Below are 17218 nucleotides of genomic sequence, written 5' to 3' on the forward strand. Positions count from 1 at the left end.
TAGACTCTGTGTAGTGCAATACTGGAGAAAAAGAAACAGAAAAGCATTTCTTCCATTGTGCAAAGTACAGAAATAAGAAATGCACATTTCCCAAAACCAGCAAGGAAAATCAAGGACTTCCCACAAAAAAAGAGTATGTAAAACTATATATATATACCTGGAGAAGGCAGCGGCTATAGAACTAAAATGTTGTCTCTTACCTTCAGGACAGAAATATAACATTTCCTAACCTGACCTGATAACATGAACCAGGACAGGCAGCAGCATCTGGGGATTGTCTTTGTCTTGGTACCCTGGAAATGTATATTTTATGTAAAACATTTTTTTTTATCTTTCACATTTTCACTTAATTGATACTTTATATACCATATTTCCAGTACCCATTCAGGCACTTCAAAAACAATGTACAAATGAAGGAAATTAAAAATAAATCTGTTACATAAGCCATGCAACTGCACCTTTTGAAAGGCAACACATCTAAAACTATCATGCCAATAAAGGTATCTGAATCTTTTCTCTCAGACTTAGATATGATCTCCTCTTGCTTTCCCCGACTCTGTGGGCCAGTCCTGGAACTGTCAGAAACTTCTCGACTGCAGCTGGAGGAGCTAATGATGGAAGGGGACCTGCTGGAGGTAACACTGGATGAGGAGCAGAGAATCTGGAGGGTTCTGCAAGCAGCCCAGCCACCAGACTTGGACAAGCTGCGCAAGCTGGTTGAGGTAAAGAAGGGAAGGAGAATGACAAGCTGTGGGAAGTGAGACAGTATCTGGCCAGGGTACTGAAACATATGGCCTTTGGTCTTATCTCTTTTCCCTTGTGTGATTATCTGCAGATTGAAAAGGCCGAGCGTCAAGCAATGAAGGGGAAAGGCAGGGATGCTGAGAAGAAGAGGAAACGGCGATGTACCAGGGGTCAGTCCTCACCCCAGCCCAAGGAGGAACTGGAACCAAAGAGAACACGAGCTGAGCTAGAGAGACGGGAGGACCCAGACGAAGAGGAGATGGGGCAGGAAGTGGCTATAGAGTGTAACCAGAATGGAAGAGAGGTGAGCATGCGAGGGATATAAAGAGGGAAGACAATAGTGGATATAGAGTGTAACTCAGAGAGGGATCGAAGGAGAGACGGAATAGGAAGTGTCTACGGAGTATAATAATGGAATAACTGGGATTTGAGGGCAGTATAAGAGGAGATGAGTGATCTATACTATGTCCTTCCAATGTTTCTAAAGTCTACCTTGTGTGTTGGGGATTATAGTTTGGACAAAGCTAATGATTCTTTTTTGCTCACCAGACCAGTTCAGACAGATAAAAAAAACTAGCTTGCTTACATCATCCTATGTAGGGTACAGTTGAGCCTCGGCTATGAGAAGAAAAGGAACGTCCCCTGGTCCTGTGGCAATGTGTTTTAGCTATCTTGGTCCCAGTTGAGCAAGAGTATGAGTAGGGGGTGTATGGAATAGTGTGCAACCGAGTCCTTCCTTCCTTTTCTGGATGAACATTGGCTGAAGACTGGAAGGGAATCCTACTGGAGCTCCAGAGAAGGAAGTTTCATTTCCCGGCTATCACAGGTTTAATGAGGTACATTGAGGAGGGCTCAGCTGTGGCTTCCAATGGCATTACAATGCATGAATAACTGCTTAGACTGTGTACTATTAAAAATAATAGTACACAACTTAAATTGCATCCTGGCTTCTGTTGGGGGCCAAAGCAGCTCCACTAGCAGTGGGGTCTGCAGGACAGTATGCAATAGCAAACTCAATTGGTCATGCAGTAACTGAAGGAGACGTGATACAAGATTTGAGGGTGTGTCATAGGTGCTTCCAAAGGCTGATCCTGAGATAGGCCCCACCTCTTTACTACCTTGGCAGGAACAGTGGGCATTTTAGGTGGATAACCAGGTGTCTTTTTATAGTTTCCTATGTATGGACCTAGATAAAACCAAAGCAAACAGAGGTCAGAGGACACAGTAGATGAACAAATATCCAATAGTTGTCCAAAAAATGGAAATGATCTACCAAACGTCTTGCACCTAATTAAATAAAATACCCAACATGGCCATGCTTAGCCATATGGCTGCATCAATGGTAATAAGAGAAAAACTGCAAGCAAATAAATCAATATGAATAATCTACAAACAAAATTAAATAATAAAGCACATACAGATCACTTACAAAACATAAGGAATATTTTTTTAGAATAAACAAAATATACATGTAAGTTAAATATAAAAATTCATATCCATCAAAAAAGACAGGCATACCAAATCATTGTAACACTGGCTATGGATGAATTCCTAGAGGTCCAAACAGATTGCACATGCTAGAAGGCACGAAAACCAACATGTAAAAATATATAACACAAATCCTATTTTTTATATGATAAATCCAAACATGTCTGAAATCCCCCTTTTAAAGATTCTTTGTATAAAAAGTGATGAAAAATGTGTGCTTCTACACAGGCAATATCCATGTGCATTTCAAGTGCCAAAAATCTAATGATCTAAAAAAACAAAATGGGATTTGTAGTACGGAGTGTTGCCACGGTTTGGGTTTCTGCCAGGTACTTGTGACCTGGCTTGGCCACTGTTTGGAAAACAGGATACTGGGCTAGATGGACCAATGGTCTGGACCCAGTATGGCTACTCTTATATTCTTATACTCTTATGTAAAATTAAGATTTTACATTTTTTTATTACATGCTTACTTAACTACAAATCCCAAAACCTATAAATACTTTCAATTTTCCCAATTTGTGTTATATATTTTTACATGTTGGTTTATAATAGCCACCAGCATGAACGTTTGTCACTTTTTAGAATCAGTGCTCGATACTGGCAACCACATATTTTAGTTGAAGATATTTGATGAGTGGTTTTAAGCATTCATACTGTTTCATTTAGTGATGCAATTTTACATTCATAATGATATTGTGCACACAGCCTTGTCTTTAATACAGCCAAAGTTAACTGCTTTTGCTGTCTCAGTTAGCATTTTGTTTACTACAATCACATAATTCATGACATGAGTCAGATTTTAACTCAATAAAGTAACTGGTAAAGAATGTTAAGTACATTGGGTACCAATCCAGCAGTAATTGGGAAAATTGAAAGTATTTATAGGTTTTGGGATTTGTAGTTAAGTAAGCATGTAATAAAAAAATGTAAAATCTTAATTTTACATAAGAGTATAAGAATATAAGAGTAGCCATACTGGGTCCAGACCATTGGTCCATCTAGCCCAGTATCCTGTTTTCCAAACAGTGGCCAAGCCAGGTCACAAGTACCTGGCAGAAACCCAAACCGTGGCAACACTCCGTATTACAAATCCCATTTTGTTTTTTTAGATCATTAGATTTTTGGCACTTGAAATGCACATGGATATTGCCTGTGTAGAAGCACACATTTTTCATCACTTTTTATACAAAGAATCTTTAAAAGGGGGATTTCAGACATGTTTGGATTTATCATATAAAAAATAGGATTACTGCTGGATTGGTACCCAATGTACTTAACATTCTTTACCAGTTACTTTATTGAGTTAAAATCTGACTCATGTCATGAATTATGTGATTGTAGTAAACAAAATGCTAACTGAGACAGCAAAAGCAGTTAACTTTGGCTGTATTAAAGACAAGGCTGTGTGCACAATATCATTATGAATGTAAAATTGCATCACTAAATGAAACAGTATGAATGCTTAAAACCACTCATCAAATATCTTCAACTAAAATATGTGGTTGCCAGTATCGAGCACTGATTCTAAAAAGTGACAAACGTTCATGCTGGTGGCTATTATAAAGTCAATTTCCCACCATTAAAAAAAGCAACATACAGTGCTCTGGAAAGCCCATGGGCATTGTGCCTAGAAGAAAAAAAAAAGCACTGTTCCATATCATCATGCTGATCAATCCATAGACTGGTGGGTTGTGTCCATCTACCAGCAGGTGGAGATAGAGAGCAATCCTTTTGCCTCCCTATATGTGGTCATGTGCTGCCGGAAACTCCTCAGTATGTTCTCTATCTCAGCAGGTGGTGGTCACACACAGCAGCAGCTCTGGCTAGGCCTCCAAGCCTAATTTTTAGGTTTTGTTGAGTGCCTGGGGTTGAGGACTCTTCTTGAGCAAGTGCAAACCTGGTGGCGCCAGGTCCATCCTTTTCTCCCCCCTCCCGCTGGCTCCGTTAAAAAAAAAAAAAAAAAAATTTTGGACGTCCTTAAAGGCGTTTATTTCGACGTTTATTTAAACGTTTATTGCAGCTATTCACTGGGACACCAGGTCGTTACAGCTCGGAGTGAGAAGCAGGTAATTTTTACCTTTTTTATAGCGGGCAGGGGGTTCCCCGATTGATCTCCACGTGGCCTATGGCGTCGGAGGGCGAGGGCGCGAAGAATCGCTCCCCGGACCGCGTGTGCGCTCCTAGCGGGGATGCGGGGGTATTAAAGTCTGATTCGCCCTTGTTGGGTGTCAGTTCGGAGGCCGGTCAGTGTCCCGGGTCTTCCTCCGGTGCGGCGGTTTTTCCCGCCATAAACGCCCATCCCCCGCTGCTCGCCTCCGCCATCTTGGCCGGCCACTCTGCTCGAACGGCTTCTTCTTGGGCCGCCCTTGAGCTGGGAGACGTTCATGCCATGGCTGCCCTTGATTTGGGCGACGGCAAAAAAGCGGCTAAAGTTAAGCGCCGTTCTTCCCGCGCGGCTCCTTCGCGGAGTGTCGCGCCGGACGCCATCTTGGATGCGCAGCATGTTTCTCCCCCGCTCTTACGAGCGCCGGTTGAGGGTGCGTCTGGGGCTGTGGCCCAGGCTGCTGAAGTGCACAGTCTGGGGGGTTTCTCCCCCGAGTTTATTTTGCTGCTGCATCAGGCCTTCCTTATGCAGAACGCTGCCCCTTCTCCCTTGTCCGATAAAGGGGTTGAGGCCCTCGGGTGGATTCCCAGGCCTTAGAGGACGCTGTTTCCTCTGATGTAGATGAGGGCAGCGTATCTGAGTTCTCCCAACGGTCCTTTGGGGATTCCTTGGAGGAGACGGATTCCCGCTCGGATGGAGCGGATGACCCCTCTGCAGCACGGATCTTTCGCTCAGAGGATTTGCCCAACCTGTTAATGCAGGCCATGAGCATTTTAAAGATTCCTCTCCGGAGGACGTCTCTCCCTCAGCCCCTGTTGGCTCCGCCATTATGCTGGGGACGAAGCGCCCGCCTAGAACCTTCCACGTGCATGATGCCATGCACACCTTAATTTCGGCTCAATGGGATGTCCCGGAAGCGAGCCTCAAAGTGGCTAGGGCTATGTCCCGCCTCTATCCTTTGCCTGAAAGTGAACGTGAGGCCTTTCTTTGGCCTACCGTGGATTCTTTAATCACTGCGGTGACTAAGAAAACGGCGTTGCCGGTGGAAGGTGGCACGGCCCTAAAGGACGCCCAAGACAGAAGATTGGAGGCGGCCTTAAGGTCGTCCTTCGAGGTGGCTGCCTTAAGTTTGCAGGCCTCAGTTTGTGGCTCCTACGTGGCCAGGGCGTGCCTGACGATTGTGCAGCGGGCTTCCCCCTCGGATCCTTCCTTGAGGGCTGATTGGCCGGCCCTGGAGTCGGGCTTGGCTTATTTGGCAGACTTGCTGTATGATGTCTTGAGAGCCTCGGCTAAAGGTATGGCTCAGACAGTCTCTGCGGGGCGGTGGCTTTGGCTGAAACATTGGTCTGCGGACCACGCCTCTAAGTCCCGCCTGGCTAAGTTGCCTTTTAAAGGCAAGCTGCTCATTGGGGTCGAGCTGGACAAAATCGTGACCGATCTCGGCACGTCTAAGGGCAAGAGGTTACCAGAGGTCAGGGCTCGGGCCAGTGCTCGCCCCGGTATCTCGAGGACGGTTTCAGGAAGCCCGTCGGTACCGCCCGGGCAAGTCGGGCTCCTCTGCCCCCTCTTCCTTCAAGAGGAACTTCTCCCCCAAGCAGCATTCCTTTCGCAGAGACCGCCGTCCCGGAGGTGCGCCCTCCGGTCCTCCCCCAGGGTCTCGTACCCAATGACGGGGTCCTGGTCCATGGCCCAGTGCAAATTGGAGGACGCCTGTCCTCGTTTCTGGGCGAGTGGACCAGGGTAACTTCAGACGCTTGGGTGCTGGAAGTCATCAGAGACGGCTACAAGCTAGAGTTCTGCCGACCCTTAAGAGACGGGTTTGTACTCTCTCCCTGCAAGTCTCCGGTCAAAGCTGTGGCAGTGCAGCAGACCTTGGACAACCTGATACGCCTGGGTGCGGTCGTTCCGGTGCCAGAAAATCAGATTGGCAAGGGACGTTACTCCATTTACTTTGTGGTACCAAAGAAAGGAGGTTCTGTCCGGCCTATCCTCGACCTCAAAGGGGTCAATCGGGCCTTGAAAGTGCGGCACTTTCGCATGGAGACTCTCCGCTCTGTTATAGCGGCAGTGAAGGCAGGAGAGTTCTTGGCTTCCTTGGACATCAAGGAAGCGTACCTGCATATTCCCATCTGGCCTCCTCATCAACGCTTTCTGCGTTTTGCAGTCCTGGGCCGACACTTCCAGTTCAGAGCCCTCCCTTTCGGGTTGGCTACTGCTCCGCGGACCTTCTCCAAAGTAATGGTGGTCTTCGCGGCCTTCCTGTGAAAGGAAGGAGTACAAGTCCATCCTTATCTGGACGACTGGTTGATCCGAGCCCCCTCTTATGCAGAGTGCGGCAAAGCTGTGAACCGGGTGGTTGCTCTTTTGAGCTCCCTGGGGTGGATCATCAACTGGGAGAAGAGCCAGCTGCGCCCGACTCAGTCCCTGGAGTATCTGGGAGTTTGATTCGACACCCAAGTGGGCAGAGTGTTCCTGCCAGACAATCGGATTGTCAAACTTCAGGCTCAGGTGGACCAGTTCCGAGTAGCCTCTCCTCTTCGGGCTTGGGACTATGTGCAGCTGTTGGGCTCTATGACGGCCACGATGGAAGTAGTGCCCTGGGCCAGGGCTCATATGAGACCACTACAACTCTCTCTGCTGCAGCGCTGGACTCCGATGTCGGAGGATTATGCTGTGCGCCTTCCCTTGGACCCAGCAGTGCGCAAGGCGCTGAGCTGGTGGCTGCAGACAGACAAGTTGTCTGCAGGAATGCCTCTGGTGACCCCGGAGTGGATTGTCGTCACGATGGACGCCTCTTTGTCGGGCTGGGGAGCCCACTGCTTGGGAAGGACAGCGCAGGGGCTCTGGTCTCCTGCAGAGGCAAAGTGGTCTATCAACCTCCTGGAACTCAGAGCCATTCGGTTGGCGCTTTTGGAGTTCATCCCGGTACTGGCGTTGAAGCCAGTACGGGTCCTGTCGGACAATGCCACGGCTGTGGCCTATGTCAACCGCCAGGGAGGTACCAAGAGCGCCCCTCTAGCCAAGGAGGCCATGAATTTATGCCAGTGGGCGGAAGCGAACCTGGAACAGCTGTCAGCGGCCCACATTGCCGGAGTCATGAATGTCAAGGCGGACTTTCTCAGTCGCCATACCTTGGATCCCGGAGAGTGGCAGCTATCTGCTCAGGCGTTCTTGGACATCACGAAGCGCTGGGGCCAGCCGAGCCTAGATCTGATGGCGTCATCGGCCAATTGCCAAGTGCCGCGCTTTTTCAGCAGAGGACGGGACCCTCGATCCCTGGGAGTAGATGCTCTTCTCCAACAGTGGCCGACACAGGAGCTTCTCTATGTGTTCCCACCCTGGCCCATGTTGGGCAGGGTGCTAGACCGGGTGGCAAAGCATCCGGGCCGGATAATCCTGGTGGGTCCGGACTGGCCCAGACGTCCCTGGTATGCGGACTTGATCAGGCTCTCAGTGGACGATCCTCTGCAGCTGCCAGTGGAGCAGGGCCTGTTGCATCAGGGTCCCGTGGTGATGGAGGATCCCTTCCCCTTTGGTCTTACGGCCTGGCTATTGAGCGGCAGCGTCTGAGAAAGAAGGGCTCAGACAAGGTCATCACCACTATGCTAAGAGCGATGAAGCGCTCTACTTCTACTGCTTACGCCAGGGTTTGGCGTACCTTTGCAGCATGGTGTGAAGCAGGCTCACTTTCTCCCTTCACTGCTCCAATTTCTTCAGTGTTGGCGTTCCTGCAAGAAGGTCTGGAGAAAGGCCTGTCGCTCAGTTCCCTTAAAGTCCAGGTAGCGGCTCTGGCTTGCTTCAGGGGCCGCCTGAAGGGTGCTTCCCTGGCTTCGCAGCCAGATGTGGTGCGCTTTCTCAAGGGAGTTAATCACCTGCGCCCTCCTCTGCACTCAGTGGTGCCTGCGTGGAATCTCAACCTGGTGCTAAGAGCCTTGCAGAAGCTGCCTTTTGAACCCTTGTCAAGGGCATCTCTGAAAGACCTGACGTTGAAAGCAGTCTTTTTGGTGGCTATCACTTCAGCCAGAAGAGTTTCCGAGCTCCAGGCACTCTCATGTCGAGAGCCCTTTCTGCAGTTCACTGAGGCAGGAGTGTCTATTCGCACAGTGCCTTCCTTCCTGCCCAAGGTTGTTTCTCGCTTCCATGTGAATCAGCAGCTCTGTCTCCCTTCCTTTCGTAGGGAGGACTACCCAGAGGAGTACTCTGCTCTTAAATATCTGGATGTGAGACGAGTCATCATCAGATACTTGGAAGTGACCAATGATTTCCGGAAGTCGGATCATCTGTTTGTCCTGTTTCAGGTCCTCGTAAGGGTCTGCAGGCTGCTAAGCCTACAGTGGCAAGATGGGTCAAGGAAGCCATTGCAGCGGCTTATGTGGCCGCGGGGAAGGTGCCGCCTATCCAGCTGAAGGCTCACTCCACTAGAGCTCAGGCGGCCTCGATGGCAGAGGCCGGGTCCGTCTTCTTGGAAGAGATTTGCAAGGTGGCAACTTGGGCATTGACCCATACCTTCTCCAGGCATTACCGCTTGACTGTGGCTGCTCGGGCGGTGGCCCGGTTTGGAGCTTCAGTGTTGCGGTCAGGGATTTCTATGTCCCGCCCTGGGTGAGTACTGCTTCGGTACATCCCACCAGTCTATGGATTGATCAGCATGATGATATGGAAGGTAAAATTATGTATCATACCTGATAATTTTCTTTCCATTAATCATAGCTGATCAATCCATAGCCCCTCCCAGATATCTGTATTGTTTATATTCTGGTTGCATTTCAGGTTCAAGTTTAGTCTTCAGTTCCTGTTCAGGAGGACGTCGTGTTCAAGTTTTTCAATGGATTCTTCAAGAGTTGAGACGAATTTGTGTTAGTGAGCTGCTGCATTCCTCTCCCCTCCGTTTTACGGGGCTGGATTGAGACTTAAATTCTGCCGGTGCTCCCTCCCGCTTCGTGCGGCAGTAGGGCAGCTTTGTACCCCTCCCGCTTCGGCGGTGTTAGGGTCAGTCAGCTCCTCCCGCGGTTGCGGTTGCAGGATAAGCCAGATCCCCCCGCATCGGCGGGTGTGGTGTCCCTCCCCCGCTCCGCGGGGATGAGCTGGACGGATTCCCCTCCCCCACTTGTGTGGGGATGAGCTGGGTTAATTCCCCTCCCCCGTTTCGGCGGTGGTGAGCTGGGCAGAGTGTCCCTTTGTGGGTGTAATTCTCTAAGTGCTGAGTCCTGCGGATGGAGCTTGGATATCGACAAACTGAGGAGTTTCCGGCAGCACATGACCACATATAGGGAGGCAAAAGGATTGCTCTCTATCTCCACCTGCTGGTAGATGGACACAACCCACCAGTCTATGGATTGATCAGCTATGATTAATGGAAAGAAAATTATCAGGTATGATACATAATTTTACCTTTTGTTAATAGTCTGTGCCCCTGATGCAAAAGGCCTTCTGCCTGAGACAAGGCACACCAGAAAGGGTGGCTTCCTCATCAACCCTCCAGACCGGTCAAGACGCTTGGGTTATGCTCGCCTACCAGCAGAGGGAGACTGAGAACACAAACTTGAAACTATGTACTTATAACCTGTGCCTAGCCATCTATAGCCAGTATTTTCTCAGTCTCAGCAGAGGGTAGACAGGCAACCTGTGCAGCTTGCCCGATCTGGATAGGTTTTTGAGTTAATTTTCAGAGTTTTTCCTTTGTTTCTGTGCTATTTCTGGTGGATCTCCTGTGCCTGGAAGACTTTGGTGTGCTAGGGGTTGCGGGTCCGCTGGGGCCCGTCATTGTCCCCTTTGGGGTGTCACACCCGGGTGGCCGGGTCCCTCCCCCGGTCTGGCTCTCCGTTTGGGCAGCTTTGTGCCTCGGCTGCAGTTTGTATACTGCAGCCTTGAGTGCCGAATTGTGTTAGCAGCAGCAAGGCTCAAATGAAAGGCTGCAGTAAAGTTTAAAAAAAAAAAAAAAAGTCAGACCCAAACGGGTGAGAGCTATTGGAGCTGCACTCCGGAGTCTCGGAGCTGTTCAGCAGTGAGTAAGGCGCTGACTTTCCTGCTCGGGTGAGTTTCTTGAGTTTTTCAATCGGGGCACTTGTTTGGCGGTCAGCTGGGCTTGCTCTAATGTCGGGGAAACCGCTGAGGTGCCGGTCATGTGCGCGTCGGGGCGTCGACGCGGTGGGGAGTGTTTGCCGGTTTTGTGGGGAACCGAAGCCTCAATCCTCCGTTCCGCCGGTGTTGGCGGCGGAGGTTCCCGCGGCTAGCGTCTCGGAGGTTGCGGCGCCTTTGAACAGCGGCCCTGCGGCGGTTCCGATTTTGGCGGGAACCGCCGCCATTTTGGATTCGGCGCTACACGGGCCTGGGAGAGTCGGGGGACTGCCGGGCAGCCAATTTCCAGCGCCTTCGGGGGGTGATGCCTCAGGTAGGAGCGGGTTTCCCCCGGATTTCATTTGGAGTTTATATCAGGCTTGGCAGGCAGGGCCGTCCCAAGCGGAGCCCCTTAGCCTTGGAACGGGGGGGGCTGGCGTGAAGAGACCACGGGTAGAGTGGTCTGAGGATTTTGAAGGTTTTTCCCCTCCGGATTCGGAGGGTGACTTTAGCCTCCTAGAAGAGGAGGAGGGGTCGTTGGCTGGATATGATAAGGAGCTTGCGCTGCCTGGGAAGGATCCCTCGGTGGTGCGCATTTTTCAGCGAGATGAATTGTCGGATCTTATTAATCAGGTGGCTGCGACCCTCAAATTTGATCCGGCGGCAGTTCCGTTAGAGGCCGGAAAGCAGGATCCGTTGGTTAAGGGGATCAGACGGGTGTCTTGTTCTTTCCCTATGAATGCGGATCTGAGGGAAATGATTACTCAGGAGTGGCAGGCGCCGGAGGCGCCGTGTAAGGTGGCTCGGGCCATGGCTAAGCTTTATCCCCTGCCGCAGGAAGATAGAGATTCTCTCAAGCCTCCGACCGTGGATGCCGTGGTTACGGCAGTGACTAAGGCCACGGCGATTCCGGTGGACTGAGGGGCTGCGTTGCGAGACCCTCAGGACAGGAAATTGGAAACTTTCCTGAAGCGCAGTTTTGATTTGTCGGCCCTGGCGTTACAGGCGTCGGTCTTTGGCGGGCTGGTGGCGCGGGCTTGTTTCCGCTGGGCGGAACGGCTCTTAGATAGCCCGCCAGGGGACAGAGGCTCTTTGACTCAAGATCTGGCTAAGTTGGAGTTGGGTTCCTCCTTTTTGGCGGATGCACTGTATGATTTGTTGCGGGCCTCGGCGAAGAACATGTCTCTAGCGGTGGCAGCTCGTCGGGCCCTGTGGTTGCGAGGCTGGATGGCGGATGCTGCGTCCAAGGCCAAGCTGTTCGCTCCCGTTTAAAGGCTCTTTGTTGTTTGGTGAAGAGTTGGATAAGTTGGTAAGAGGTCTTACTGATGCCAAGGTTCCTCGGCTTCCGGAACTTCGCCCTAAGACTTTTAGAGGTTCCGCGGGTCGCGGTCGTTTTCAGGAAGCAAAGCGGTATCGGCCGGGTAGGTATTCTGGTGGGACTAGGGGTCGTTTCTTTCAGAGAACTCAGTCCTTTCGCGGTGGCCGTCGTGGAGGGCGAGGTTCCTCTTTGGGAGCGTCCGGTGCGTCCCGTCCTTCTCAATGATGGTTTGGGGGCCCAGTCTCTGGTTCGCGTGGGGGCTCGCTTACGCTTGTTTTACCAGAGGTGGGTCCAGATCACGTCAGACCAGTGGGTTCTGCAGATAATCCGAGACGGGTACGCGCTGGAATTCGACAGGCCTCTGTCCGACTTCTTCCTAGTGTCCCCCTGTCATTCAAGGCGCAAGGCGAGAACGGTCCGCGATACTCTGTCACGGCTGATAGCTTTAGGGGCTGTAGTCCCTGTTCCTCCAGCAGAGAGAGGAAAGGGATGTTATTCCATATACTTTCGTCCCATTTTGGATCTCAAGAAGGTCAATGCAGCCCTAAAGGTTCCTTCCTTTCGAATGGAGACGTTACGCTCAGTCATTGTAGCGGTTCAGGAAGGGGAATTTCTGACTTCTCTAGATCTGACGGAAGCTTACTTGCACATTCCCATCCTGGAGGCGCATCAGCGTTTTCTTCGCTTTGTGGTGCTAGGGAGACATTTTCAGTTTTGCGCGCTTCCCTTTGGACTGGCCACCGCTCCTCGCACCTTCTCCAAGGTGATGGTCGTGGTGGCAGCAGCTCTTCGCTTGCAGGGCGTTTTGGTGCACCCGTACCTAGACGACTGGTTGATTCGTGCCAAATCAAAGGCGGAGAGCGAGGAGGCCACCGGTCGGGTGGTGTCCTTTTTGCAATCTCTGGGCTGGGTTGTCAATCTGGCCAAGAGTCACCTAGTGCCGTCGCAGTCTCTCGAGTATCTGGGAGTCCGGTTCGACACGAAGAGAGGCCGGGTGTTCTTGACTCCCTCTCGCATGTCCAAGCTGCAGGCTCAGATCCGTCTTTTCCGAGTCCAGAGGGCGCCGTCGGCGCGGGAGTATCTTCAAGTGTTGGGTCTGATGGCCGCATCGATAGAGGTAGTTCCTTGGGCCAGAGCGCATATGAGGCAGCTGCAGGGTGCTTTGTTGTCTCGTTGGTCCCCTCAGCTTCAGGATCTGGAGGAGAGGCTCGCTCTGTCGGAGGTTGTGCGTCGCAGTCTCAGCTGGTGGCTCCATTCTCCGAACCTAGTGAAGGGCATGCCGTTGGCCACTCCTCAGTGGGTGGTGATGACCACGGATGCGAGTCTGTCAGGCTGGGGAGCGCATTGTCTGGGACAGGTGGCCCAGGGACGTTGGACAGTGGAGGAGGCGTGTTGGTCCATCAATCGTCTGGAGACACGTGCAATTCGGTTGGCTCTTCGGTCCTTTCACTGTCTGTTAGTCGGCAAGGCTGTCAGGGTTCTGTCCGACAATGCCACAGCCGTGGCGTATGTGAATCGACAAGGAGGAACGAAGAGTCCCGGGTTAGCACTAGAGGCGGCAGAGTTGCTGGTGTGGGCAGAGGCACATCTGCAGAGTCTCTCGGCGGGACACGTGGCAGGGGTGGACAACGTGAGTGCGGATTATCTAAGCAGGCACACGTTGGATCCCGGAGAGTGGGCTCTCCACCCCTCCGTGTTCGAGCGGATAGTGGTGCAGTGGGGTCGGCCGGTGTTGGATCTCATGGCGTCGTCCGCCAATGCGCAGGTCCCTCGGTTTTTCAGTCGTCGAAGAGATTCTCGAGCCGAGGGCATCGACGCGTTGGTCCTTCCGTGGCCGACTCAGCAGTTGCTCTACGTGTTCCCGCCGTGGCCGCTGGTAGGCCGAGTGGTTCAGCGGATCGGTCGTCACGCGGGATTAGTAGTCCTGATAGCGCCCAATTGGCCCCGGCGTCCGTGGTACGGAGATATGATGCGGTTGTTGGTGCAGGATCCGATTCCCCTGGGGCCTCGGGTGAGATTGGTGCAGGGGCCGATCGAGATGGCCGACCCCTCTCCATTCTTGCTTACGGCCTGGCTCTTGAAAGGCACCGTTTAAAACATAAGGGTTTCTCGGCCAGGGTGATTGCTACGATGTTGCAGTCTCGTAAGAGGTCTACTTCCTTGGCATATGTGCGGGTGTGGCGCATTTTCGAGAATTGGTGTCAAGAGCTGGGCTATGCCCCATTGCGCGTGTCAGCGGTTGAGGTGTTGGATTTTCTTCAGGATGGTTTGGACAGAGGGCTTTCGCTCTCCTCTCTGAAGGTGCAGGTGGCAGCCTTGTCTTGTTTTAGAGGTAAGGTTCGGGGAGTATCCTTGGCGGCTTCTCCGGACGTGGGGCGGTTCTTGAAGGCAGTGAAGTTGCTTCGGCCGCCTTGCCGTCCGGTGGTTCCGCCTTGGGATTTAAATCTGGTCTTGGAGGCTCTGGTGGCGCCTCCGTTTGAACCTTTGCCTTCCATTACGTGTAAGGATCTTACTTTAAAGACAGTCTTTTTGGTGGCTGTTTCTTCGGCACGTAGGATTTCGGAACTTCAGGCTTTATCTTGCAGAGAGCCTTTTCTGTCTTTTGCCAAAGAGAAAGTGACTTTACGCACGGTTCCTTCCTTTGTTCCTAAGGTGGTGTCTTCCTTTCATGTCAATCAGGTGATTTCGTTGCCAGTGTTGGGTGATCGTGCCGGGGATTCCACGCAGCGTCGTTTAGCTAAGTTGGATGTGCGACGCGTGTTGCGGTCCTATTTGAGCAAAACACAAGATTTTCGATCTTCGGACAGGTTGTTTGTTTTGTTTGGAGGTCCCAAGAGAGGAGAAGCTGCTTCCAAGGCCACTCTGGCTAGATGGTTGAAGGAGACTATTGCTTCGGCTTATTTGTTGAAGCGTCGACCGGTGCCCTCTTTACTTAAGGCACATTCTACGCGGGGAGTAGCTGCTTCATGGGCGGAAAGTAGTTTTATTCCGCCGCAAGAGATTTGCAGGGCTGCGGCGTGGTCCTCTCTCCATTCCTTTGTAAAGCATTACAGACTTGATGTTCAGGCGAAAGAAGATGCTCGGTTTGGAGCGGCTGTGTTGTCTTCTGCCTTACGAGGGTCCCGCCCTTAGTTGGGATACTGCTTTGGTACGTCCAAAGCGTCTTGACCGGTCTGGAGGGTTGATGAGGAAGGTGAAATTAGGCCTTACCTGCTAATTTTCTTTCCTCTAGACCCTCCAGACCGGTCAAGAGCCCGCCCGTTCTTTTCGCAGAAGTATTCAGCCGTCCGTTCTTTTCGCAGAAGTATTCCTCAGCCGGGTCTTTGCTTAGCAGTATTTTGAGCCGTGTATATGAATAGCAGTATTTTGAGCCGTGTTCTGCTAGGACTATTCCTTAAGGTTTGTGTGGTCAGAGAGAATTATTTGACTCTAAGACATTACAGAGCGGGACGCTGTGACGTCTCGTCTGTTGTCAGCACACTGTTGGTACTTGTCCTTGGGTTTTCCAGGTACAGGGGTTTCTAGTTTCAGAGTTGTGTTTTTTATTCTCTGCTTTGCTAAGTGTATACTGGCTATAGATGGCTAGGCACAGGTTATAAGTACATAGTTTCAAGTTTGTGTTCTCAGTCTCCCTCTGCTGGTAGGCGAGCATAACCCAAGCGTCTTGACCGGTCTGGAGGGTCTAGAGGAAAGAAAATTAGCAGGTAAGGCCTAATTTCACCTTTTCCCCTTTGTTTCTCCTCATAGGACTTCCCCCCCCCCCCCCCCCCCCCCCCAGAAAAAAATGTCAAAACAATCGCCACTAAAGAAAACAGCAGTAAGTGTCATGTTAGACCACAGAAGGGGCAGTTATTCATACATTAGGAGGACTGGGGCCAAGGGAAGTACTCTCTAAGTAGAGCATTTTTCCATCCAGTTTGGTACCTAAAGATGTTCATTGTGGCCCTCCACGTTTCCTGTTTGTATATTAAAACAAAAAAAAAATCCATCGATCTTGGTAGCTGAGAGAAGGGAAACCTTTGGTGTTTCTGAAACAAACAAATTTTTTATCCCTATCTGTGCCAATCTCCAAAAGTTTCCTATATTAGCAACGTTTTACCGGAAACATTTGAAATTGAAAATGCTTACCATCACAGGGCACTCACCTTTTCATGGCATGAGTTGGGAGTCCCTGGTGGACTACTTGGCAGTAATCGTCTCTGGCACAGATGATGATGCCCATTCATCTCGTAACTCACTCAAGGCAGGAGAGATCTCTGAGGAAAGCTCGTAGCTAGCAACTGAGCAGGTGCCGTGCAGGGTTCAGAACCAGACTGACAGTTCTTGCTGAAATACTGTCTCACTTATGGCACTAGAGATTCCAGAGAACAAGAAGGATTTTGATTCCATTATTGCCTTGAAGGAACTGGTAGCCCTGTCTTAAATACCCATGCACCCTGCCCTAGGGCACACACATCCCCAGCTGCCATACCAGTCATTTGTGGTGGAGGTAGTACTGAATAGAGCTAAAGGTGCAGAGTCCCATGCCAGTGTTCCATCAGGTAAAGATCTCAAGATCCTGGTTGTGCTGGGGAGGAAAGTGTTCCAAGGTTTGATGCTGGGCTCTGATTGCAGCACATCAGCTGCAAATGAAGTATTATCATTTCTGCTGCTTCAGCAGATTTTCTTATAAAATTTCTTTTCAGTATTGTCCAGGCGCAGTAGTGTTTCATAAGATGGAATGGATGAGGTGGCTGCCACATTCTTCTTCGTATGATTCCTAAGAATCATGGCCACAGTAGCCATTGGAGCACTTCGGACAGTGCAGCTCCAAGCCTGAGGCCTATGAGAGGATCTGCATGGCTGCCTGGTAAACGTACCTTGCCTTGTATGGGGAATGATCATTTTGGAAGAAAGTTCAGACATAAAGTGGCTCATGTCAAAGTTCACTGTTCTAACTTACATGAGTTACTGACTTAAGCATCTGGTACTCCAGCTGTAGAGGCCAGTGGGGGGGGGGGGGGGGGGGGGGGAGTGTTTCAAGAGATGGTACTACCCATGGTATTTCCAACAGTTATACCCACACAGGTGTTAACCTACCATATGCTTTTGACATATCCCCTCCGTGCCAATCAAGCCACACACAACTCATGTCAGAAGCCACACAAAAGGAAGCAACAGGCTGACTTGACTGCCTCTAGTCTGAACCAGTGTATCTAGTTTTTGACTGCACTCCAGTAGAGGGAAAACTACGGTTCTTCAGAGAGGTCTGGCAATCCATAACAATAGAAAGATGGGTACAGAGAATAATCTCTGAGGAATACTTGCTCATTTTCTCATCCTTTGCCACTTGACCTCCAGAGACTGTCTTTAAAACACCCTTACCAGCACCTAGCATGCCTGAATGTAAAGCTACAGTCTTTCTTTCAAGCACATGCCATTAAAGAGATGCTGGCTCTAGATAGGAGCCAGGGGTTCTACTTCCTTATCATAAAGAATATTCCTGGCAAGTATTTGCCATTCTA

At 50.7% G+C, this 17218-nt stretch overlaps 1 protein-coding gene across 5 annotated transcripts in view; it reads left to right on the forward strand.

Moving 5' to 3' along the window:
- KDM5C (lysine demethylase 5C) overlaps window positions 1–17218 on the forward strand; it is a 187140-nt gene that overhangs the window by 160561 nt on the left and 9361 nt on the right. For all 5 annotated transcript variants that reach the window (XM_030194032.1, XM_030194031.1, XM_030194034.1 and 2 more), the window contains 2 exons: window positions 523–722; window positions 836–1048. In XM_030194032.1, coding sequence (XP_030049892.1) covers window positions 523–722; window positions 836–1048 — 413 coding nt within the window. The remainder of the gene's footprint in view (window positions 1–522; window positions 723–835; window positions 1049–17218) is intronic.

Source organism: Microcaecilia unicolor, chromosome 2 (genome assembly GCF_901765095.1).
Source record: "Microcaecilia unicolor chromosome 2, aMicUni1.1, whole genome shotgun sequence".
Taxonomy (NCBI): domain Eukaryota; kingdom Metazoa; phylum Chordata; class Amphibia; order Gymnophiona; family Siphonopidae; genus Microcaecilia; species Microcaecilia unicolor.